A 10,002-nucleotide genomic window follows, 5' to 3' on the forward strand; every position below is an offset into this window, starting at 1 on the left:
AAAAATGGGAGCAACCAGAAGATCAGGAAACATTTCCTCCTGCAGAAACATGCCTGCATCCAGAGGAAATGCTTTCCCTCCAAGGATGCAGAGAACACTTCATCTCTTTCATCCGCCTGTTCTCTTATGCATGCATTCATTCATCTAACATCTATTCAGCTCTGCTTGCCAGGTGCCATAATAGGCATCTGGAGAACAGAGTGAATAGGTCACCTTTGACAGGTATTCACATCTCCCAGTGACAGACACACAAACCATGCCTGGTAGTAAACACTCCAGCAGATATGCAACAATGAGAGCACAGAGGGAGGGGCAGATTACTCTTTTAAGGGAGTAAGAAAATGCTCATCAGTCCTGAAGGAGGCACATATATAGGATAAGCCTTGGCTCAGTTTGTCCTGCAAGGAACATACAGCAAAATATCCCATTAGTGAGTGCACCATGTGAAAAGCAGAATTGGGAGGGGCCATGCTCTGTGCAGGGACTGGTTGAGGGGTCAGTGTGACTGAAGCTTGGGTCTCATCTCAAAACAGAAAGCAGAACAGTGGCAGACCTAGGATGATAATCCAGAGTAACTCACTTCCACCAGGGTAATCTTCCTACAAATTGACAAGCTTCCCACCATGTCAATCAAACACCAGTTCCAAAACATCCCATGCTATTACAGTTAGGTACTGGAGAGCTACCCAAAAGGAAGGGACAGAGAATTTGCTCTTAGAACGCTATTCTACGTGAGCTGACACCCAATCATCTGTTGGAGACTGTTTCCCACTGCAACTCACCTTGGGGTCAGTTCACCAAAAATGTGCTCAGAGTCACAGCACAGCTGGCAGCAGATAACCCCACCCCTTGCCTTTGATCTGCGGGCATGGTGATTGTCAGACTGTACATTTCAGCTAGTGATGAAAACATTGACGATACCCCAACCCCAACCCTTAACCTTGAGCCATGGGTTGATAATGTTCCCTAGAGCAAGCAAGGGTACGGTCTAGAGCCTGAGCCACGGTGTTTGAGGAAAACCCCAAATAGAGCCTCTCTGGTTTTTGGCCTGACAAGATGTCCCGGTGGTGCTGGGATTTGCTCCTTTGCAGGCAGATGTCTCATTCAAATGAAAGTTGTTTTACACACGGATCTGAAAAAAACCTGAAAATGTTTGCTATTAAACTCAGGCTGGCTGGCCCACCCCAAGCATGGAGACAATCTGCCTCTCAGATGTGAGGAAACTTGGAAGGATGTCTCCAGGCCTTGGCACAACACAGGCTTTCTGGGCCTTGGTGACATATAGGTGCTTTATAATGTAGCCCATTTGTTATGCTGTTTAAATATGTATATGCTGGGTACAGAAAGCTAATATCTGGAACAATAAGGTAATCCTATATGCTTTTCAATGAAAAACACGAGCAGAAGGCTACTTGTTGCCAGAATTCTGCCATTCTCACTTAATTCTGTCTTTCAGTTACGTGATATCTCCAAAAGCACACTTTGTTAAAATTGCCTGGAGAAAATGAGCTACAAACAATATCCACTCCACCTTTGAGAACCAGGAGGTCAAAGAAACACAAAGAAACATTACCAAAGACAGAGACTGTAGCAATCCTGGGGAAGGCTACTTCTGGGCTGGCTGTCTAGTCCCCACTCCCACTGGCTGCCACACGGTGCCTAAAAGGTGGTAAATGTGGGGATGGGTGGGCGAAGGGGTGAGAGAGGAGGACATCTATGCTTTCTCACATATTTTGAAAAGAACTTCATAGCAGAAAGAGATTAAGGCTTTTTGGCATGTTAGTGGCAGAAGCCTCCTCCTGGCCTCGTCCATATGTTACAGTCCGGGTGGAACAAAGAGCTAAATCAAAACTGAAATCAGTGGGGGTAGGGCTGCAGGGAGAGGAGCTGGTGAATCTGCAGGTAAGCAGGTGCCCATTTGAGCTCTGAAGAGGAGAGGCTCACTCACCATCAACTGCTGTGACGTGAGAGTGGGAGGAATCCGAGCTCAGCCAGGCTCTTGCTTGCAAGCTCCCTGCTCCCGAGTGCTTTCTATGCCTCGGAGACGAATCTGCCCTGTGGGTATGCTGGGGTGAATTATTTATCCACCCTGACCATCAGTTCCTTTTTGAAAATTGAATAATGCTCTTGAATCCCTAGGGTTGCTGTAAGAAATCAAAATAACTTCTATGGAATTGCCAAGTACAGCGTCTCATATAAACTGAGATGTCAACAATTAGGTAGCTCCCTCGAGATACATAATGGCCCCTAAAGAAATAATTCTCTAAAAACATGGAAGATGAAGTCCTACCAGATACGTAAACAAAGAGGACTCCATTGGCTTTTCTCCCTCCCTCAACATCCCCAGTGGCCAAGAAGGATCTCGTTAGCTCGACCTCACTTCCCATACCAGTTCCTCTGAGAGTCCTTCACCAGTTCTCTAGGAGAGAAAGCTTTGGGAGCCAGGTCTGTGCTCTTAATATCACAGACCATTTTGCACTGCACTGTGATTTCCTGTCTCCTCATCTGTTTCTTCCACCAGCCTGTGAGCCCACTGCAACTTATGCCTTATTTACCTCTGTATTCCGCCCCACCCATTGCTAATATAAAGTGGTATAGAACAAGCATTTCGAACATATCTTATAAAAAAATAAATGTATGAATAGATGAATGCATGAATAGGATTAAATGAATAATCATTTCCTCCATCTCCCAGCTCAAAGTTCAAACAGATTACTCAGTCATGAATAGGCTTTCCCAATCTTGTCGCTCACCATGAAAACACAGGCAGGGAAGTCTCAGCAAACCACATCTTAAAAGAGATGAGTTTGTGATCTCCATTTCTCTGGGTGAATTTCTACTCTGCGGAATCAGGCAGTCGTGTAAACCACTGTCAGACTCAGAGGAGCCCACTGCTTTAAGAGTGGGGGAGTTGAAATTGCTTAGCAGCCAGAGCTAACCCACTGGAGGAAGTATCTTCTTCTTTTCTCTAAATGTTTACAGCATCATTTAGTTGGGACTTTCATGGCCCACTTCTATCTCAGAACAAAGCATGGTTCAGTCACTCTTGCACTTGTTGGCCCAGTAACATCCCCAAGAAGATAATTTTTCAGAAGAAACATCAAAGCTCATCTGTATTTGGAGGCAGCATAAAGCACACCCCCAAATGACAAGTGTGACTGATGTCTCCCCAGGGGCATCTGTACCACCTTCTTTCTCAGGAAAGCTCAGGAATAGATGAGCTGTCTTGTTCTCTTGTTCACATTACATTAAACATTCACCCCATCTCTTGAGAGCAACCTTGATCTAAAGGACGTGGAAAGCTGGGAAGACACACACCTACGATGGAGGTATTAATGGAAATGGAGGATGGGTAAGAACACAGGATATGAAATACCAGAGTCATTTAAATCACAGAATCTATTTTTGCCTTGTTAGACAAACATCGGGAAATGGAGACTCACAGGAAGTCTTCGGACCTGTGTGCAATCTTTCATCCATCAACATTTACTGAGTCCTGAGATGGTTTAAGTGTCCATGCATGTGTCTGGGGCTGCTTGCATCAGACTCTAGAGAATCAGCTGGGGAGTGACAGAGGGCTCGATAAGTAAGTAAACGCCTCTTTCGTCCTGAGTTAATTCACAAGGTACTTAGAGAAGGTAACTTTAGGTTTTCAATTAAGTGGGTTTGCAAATATTTTACCCCATTTTAAACGTAACACCAGTAATGTGCAGTGATTAATAATTCGCTGAGTCCCTGAAGGGATAGAACCTTCTGCTCCAAGATTGTTCTCCAAATAATGGAGAGTGAACCAGATGGTACTTTCTCTTTAAGCAGGCTGGCTTCTAAGAAGCACGTGATGTTTAGTTCTATTTCCTTTCCCAACTCACAAATTGGGTAATGACCTCCTCCAAAGGCATGAAGGGTAGACAGAACTGGGGTGTCCCATTATCTAAAAGTCCCTCCATATGGAAACAGACAGACTCTTCTATCATGCTGCTAATGCTCACACACACTGCTAAGAATGGCCTGCTTCTCCCCAAGCAAGAGAACAGCTAGTCCTACTCTGTTAGATAGACATTAGCAAAATCACAATGAAAGAATAGCCAATGGAGATTACACCTGCTATTGGGATATAGACATAAAAACCAAATAGATCAATATTTAGGTGAATGTTTTTCTCTCTTAATGAGATCCCATTCCCCTTATTCCACCATAGGAGAAAAAAGTAATCCCGATAAAGCTGATTAATACCTGTAATTTATTTAGAATCATAATAGCTAGTTCTGGTCTGGGTCAACAAACATTTATTTGCCCGATTTCTCAAAACTTCTGCAGCTAAAATTATATGCCATGAAATTTGCTGGTCAAAACAATTGTACTCAAGGAATGGGCCTAACACAGATTAAAGATATTTCTCAGGGACCACTTACTAAGACTGGATAATTAACAAACATTTCAGATATATGTTGAATGCTTAAGATGGAATTTATTATTTCTCACAAAGATTAATTAAAAAAATTATTACTCAAAAATTTCCATTTTCCAAGCATTATTGCTAGCCTGGCTTTATTGCATTGACATTTAAAACAAATAAAATTGAGTCATGATTTCTGTCAGTTAAATAAATATATTCTGCTGAAGCTTAAATTATCATCCATCTTAGCACAGGGTCATATATTATATTAGCAGTCAGTGACTGATTAGTTATTTATTCTCTTAAAGAATAACTGAAGGAGATTAATATTCTGATAAGCATGTCACTGATTTCTGGGGAGTGCCTGGCTTTCTTTCATCACATGAACTATAATGTGTCAGACATAAATTCCATTATAATTACAATTAGTACTAATGCCTCCCAAATTATATTTAATGGAAAGGTCATTATTTTAACTACAAATAATTTCTTTCTTAAAAGTTTTAAATGGATTTCCACACACACAGTTAAAATAATGTTGAAGAAAGAACAGTAAGTAAATCAGGAGATAGGTTTAAAAAAAAAAAAAGACAGTGTATTTTGCTTATTTTTCCAGCTGGGTTACATTTTTCACCCATGTTCTGCCATGTCGGTTTTTTGATGATAGTGGGAGAGGGTGGGGAGGAGGTAAAGAGAGGTAGAAGCAGAAGAGAGGAGGAGAAGGCCCTCATGTTGGCCACGTACCTGGTATGTTCCCAACACAGTGCATGATGCTTACAAATTCCTTCTTTTAATTCTTACAATGACCCTGTGAAGTAGATAAGTCTCCTAGTTTACAGAGTAACAAAATGAGTCTCCTAGTTAAATCCCTGAAGCAATTTTACTCTGCCAGGGATATGAGGAAGTGAAAATTAAACCTAGGCCTGTCCAGCTCCAGACCTCCCACTCCCATAGGCAATGGTTGTTGCTTCTCATTCTTCTGGTAATGACCTCTCCTGGCAGGAGCCCCACATTTCCATCTGGGTGGATGGGTAAAGACCTGACCTAGGTTATGCTGGGCTACGTGATGAAGACACCAAGTCTGCCACATGGTTCTAAGAGTCCCTCTCTGATTTGTGTGTGAGCTGGGTTCCCCTGGGCATGTCTTCCCAGATATTTCCAAAAGCATCAATGAAGATACAGAATACAAGAGACAAATAAAGATAATAACTCAGCCAGTCTTGGCAGCATGAGTATAGTTGCTTCTTAACATGAAAACATCAAGTTATGAAATGACTATGTTGTGAAATGACCATGAGATTTAGAATTAAAAGACAAGTTTGAAGTCTTAAAGAGCTCAACATGAATTAAAAACAAACAGAAAGATATATTCGGTATATGTTTCAAAATGCGCACAGGTGACAGAGTCGACTTCGATAAACTATTTAGAAATAAGAACACGCCAAGTGCATCTGACTAATTATCTGGCCGTGCACAAGTCCCTTCTCTAGTCTGAGCCTCAGTGTCTTCATCTACAAATAGAAAGATTGGGTTACATCAGTGGTTCTCAAAGTGGGAACTTGTTGGCACCTGGGTGGCTCAGTTGGTTAGGCGTCTACCTTCTGCTCAGGTCATGATCCTGGGGTCCAGGGCTAGAGCCTTGCATAGGGCTCCCTGCTCAGTAGGGGAGTCTGCTTGTTCCTCTGCCCCTCCCTGCTGCTTATGCTCGCTCTCTCAAATAGATAAATAAAATCTTAAAAAAAAAAAAGAACTGTAAATTCTTGGGCCCCACGCCAGAACCACTAAGATAGGTCATTGACATGAGTCCCTACGAATCTCTAAAAGCAATCTACATCCACTAATAAGTGCAAGCCCTTCCCACTGTGCTTTGTAAATCTGCTAGTATGGAGTACTTCATTCAGTGAGGACAGCAAACATTCCTTTGGCACCAACTGTGTGTCAAGTGAAGGCACTCTTTGATACACGAAGCCTCAACCCCCTATGCCTTGAGGATTTAACTGTCGGGGAGGAAAAGGCAAGCCGACAGAAAATCAGGCGTGCCAAGTGCAGCGTTAGAGGTAATGCCCTGGAAGACAGAAGAGGGAGCAGTGACAGTAAGGAGGTGCTGTAACTCTGCTGGGTGGAGAGGAAGGGGAACTCAGGTTATAATAGAAGGCATCTGGGACTTTGAGATCCACACATTAAGTCCAATGAGAAAAGGATTAATTTTCACATTTTACAAGAGAAACAAGGTCACAGCAAAAGTCCAACTTCATGCAGCTACTGTATGGAAGAGATGAAGTTTAAAGACAGATCTTTGGACTTAGAAACTCCTATTTTATTTGATTCTGTTCTCATAGGAAAGCAACTCTTAGGAGACAATGGATCCTGCCCCTCCCCCATCTCTTGCCCCCAGGAAAAAAGAATAATCCCTACAGGTCTGGGGGAGGGAAGTCCCATCAATAGCGAGGCAGCAGTGGCAGAGAGCTGGGGCCAGGCAGTCACCAGCGAGCCTATTAAATGTATCAGATGTCATCGGTACCTCCTTTATCCTTCTCACTTTGGACCTCACAGGCTGATAAGAAGGGGAAAGCGTTATAACCCAGAAGTAAAACTGTTGCGTGATTATAACCCTGACAGCCTCTCTCTAATGAGCTTCCCTGCAGATAGGGAGAGGGGAGAGTGCTTTGATCTCCATGAGCAGAAGGCTGAAAGGACCACTGTTTGGAGCAAAGCCATCTGATGGGGTCCAGTCTTCCAGTAATCAAAGTCACAAGCTACCATCTGAGCCATTTGTGAACCGCAGATAAGATTAGCCGCTCATTTGATAGATCAACCACCGCCATCAATGGAGGCTAATTGTATCTGAAATATGACCAGGAAAGTGTCAGCTCCTGGAGACGAGCACTTCCTTTATCCTGGGTTTGAAGCAGGAACAACATTTTTCGTCTGAAAACTTGAGCAACATGTCAATGTGTGCAGCTGCATTTTTTTTTTTTTGCCTTTTCCCCCCAGCCATAAAAGAAGAGGAAATGTGAGGTCCTTGGAATGAGATATCGATCTGCACATATATTTTTACAAAGATTCTCCATTATGGTGTCAGAGAATATGTAATTTTGGGATGCAAGACTGGAGGTCCAGGAATACTCACACCATGGAGTTCTTAGATAGCTTCAGAATAATAAAAAAACAACAAAACAAAACACAACAAAACAAAACCCCCAAAACAGAAAATGTCCAGGCCTTGGAAAGTCATGTCTAGGAAGGCTAGCTTTGTAATTCTGAAGTGTTTCATGAGAATTTGAAGGTATTTATATGGGTAGAGTTTTGCCTAGGAGGCTTATGTGACTGACAGCTTTACTTTCTTCTAATTTATTCCCATGTCAGTAGAAACTGAGCTCAAAATGAATCACGATCAGGTAGCTTGGACAGCTCTTACACTCTAGCAAATGAAATCCCACTTTTCCACTCTAGATCTACTGAAGTTCATTATTTGCTGCGTTCAGAGATCACCTATTCTTCTGTATTCTCGAGACATATTGTAGTATGAGCATAAGGAAGTCTGGTTTCTCATCCTCAGAAGGTTTCTGTGTGTGACTATAAGCTATTTCAGCCTTCCTCTTTTACGAAGGGGTGAACACAAATTCCTCACTCCCATCTTTCGTTGCTGCCGCACGGGCCTCTCTATTTCCAGCCTGGTCCACTATAGCTCTTAAATTGCTATGTTGTCCCCATGTCCAGGCGGCTAGTAAAAGCTGCCTGAAAATGGCAAGGTATGATGAGAAGCACCTCATTATGGCTCCCAAAATACACAGACCCAGAATAGCCCTGCACAGTTGGGGTAAGAAAAGAAGTAGGAGACCAAGAACAGAATGTCTTCCACCCTATGTAAGATCTAGAGGAAAGTTCCATCACTTTCTAACAAACTCTCAAGCTATGATCGCCTTGCAGGGATCACCTTCATGGACCTTCTCCCACTTGGACTGACACCCTATCCTGTGAGCATCTGATGGCTCAGGTTTAGAAATTGCCTTAACCTTGCAGAAGATGGTGACTGCAGTGGTAACACCCCAGTAGAACCATCAGATCGGGCTCTCAGAATCTCAGAACATTACAGGAGAAAGAGCCTTTGTAATTAACAGCACCCTTACAATGTATCAGGTGCTGTGCAAAACATATTGCATTCCACAACTCATTTAACCCCTCACCCGAGGGGGCAGGTTACAGTTATTATTTCTTCATTATGGATGAAGAAACTAAGGCTCAGAAAAGTTAACCGTATTGCCCCCAGCACACAGCTAATAAGTGGCCAGTATGTGAAACCAGATTTGACTAATGGCAGAATCCTTTTTTTTTAAATACTATGCAATAGATCACATTGATCATTACTCCAAACTTCAAAAAAAAATTTTTAAATGTAAAAAACCCCCACTTTTTTAATGTTTTGCAACAGAAGATTTGAGTGACCCTCTTCAATAACCTTATCCCCACCAGAGCCACTTCTAAAGGTCCTTCTTACTATCTAGTTCAAAAACTACCAATCAAGTTGAACTCTGTAAGAGCACAGCTAGGAGCGACTCTGCAACACACATGCACAGGCGCTTTCCCCAAGTTGCAAAATCACTTCTAGGACAGCTAGCACTAGTACCCAGTCCTCTGAATTCCCGGGCCATTCCCCTGCTTGCTTTGTGTTTGCGCCAAAGCATAAGGCAAATCCACTCACCGAGCACACACGGGGGTGCTGCCAACGGAGGGTGCCAGGAGAAAGCCCTCCGATCCCCAAGAGGGCTACACAACATATTGAGAACCAAGTGTTAATTTCTGACCACTAATCATGAAGCATGAGATTGCTTTCTAGAACACTCTATGATTCAGAGTTGCATATTCCCCAAGGATTCTAGATGACTAATGATTGCACTATTTGACACAATTATTATTATTATTCTTTTGGATAGTCACACATTTGCCTTTATTGTGAGCAGCAGGTGGGACACTTCCAGAAATAGTCAAAAAAAGATAATAACTTACAAAAGCAGGAATTCAGTGAAGCCGCCTGGTTGGAACTCTTGGGAGCTATCATACATAGATGCCAACTCAGAGCAGCAGAAAGAGGACTCCAAAGTCCATGAGGAGCAAGGCCACCAAGGAGATGAGGAGCTCTTCATAGATATCCCGAGTGTACTTAGTGGAGGTAACCTCATAAATAAAGAACCAGGGAGTAAAGAACATACCAATGGCCAATAGAACCATGGTCAGACGAGGGATGACAGCAGGGTTCACTGGGCTGGTGTATCTGCTCATGGCTTGATCTCCATTTTGCTAGGCATAGGATAATCCCCTGCTCTTCCACTGGCATATTTTAATAACCCTGAGATTTGAGGATCTTACTACTTTGCTAGGTCTTGTCTGAACCTTAGCAAGGGTTTGTGAAATTGAGAGACTAAACTGAGATAAAATATGAGATAACCCATGACTGCCACCTTCTGTGCCCTCAGGTCTCAGGAATGAAGATGGGCAGAAAGCACTCTTGAGATCAAGGGCAGGTAGGTCCTCTCTTTCAGCATGTGGGTGAAGAAAAGTATTTGCCACAGGATAGGGGAACTCTTTGAGAGCTCCTTTAGGCCACT

The 10,002-nt window shown here is 42.9% G+C and overlaps 1 protein-coding gene across 1 annotated transcript; it reads right to left on the bottom strand.

Moving 5' to 3' along the window:
• Window positions 1-9,400: 9,400 nt before the first annotated feature.
• Window positions 9,401-9,749, bottom strand: LOC113268554 (transmembrane protein 258-like). Its single transcript, XM_044390458.3, has one exon. The coding sequence runs from the start codon at window positions 9,674-9,676 to the stop codon at window positions 9,470-9,472; it is 207 nt and encodes a 68-aa protein (XP_044246393.1). The 5' UTR covers window positions 9,677-9,749; the 3' UTR covers window positions 9,401-9,469.
• Between the last annotated feature and the right edge of the window lie 253 nt (window positions 9,750-10,002).

Source organism: Ursus arctos, unplaced genomic scaffold (genome assembly GCF_023065955.2).
Source record: "Ursus arctos isolate Adak ecotype North America unplaced genomic scaffold, UrsArc2.0 scaffold_8, whole genome shotgun sequence".
In the NCBI taxonomy this organism is placed as follows: Eukaryota; Metazoa; Chordata; class Mammalia; order Carnivora; family Ursidae; genus Ursus; species Ursus arctos.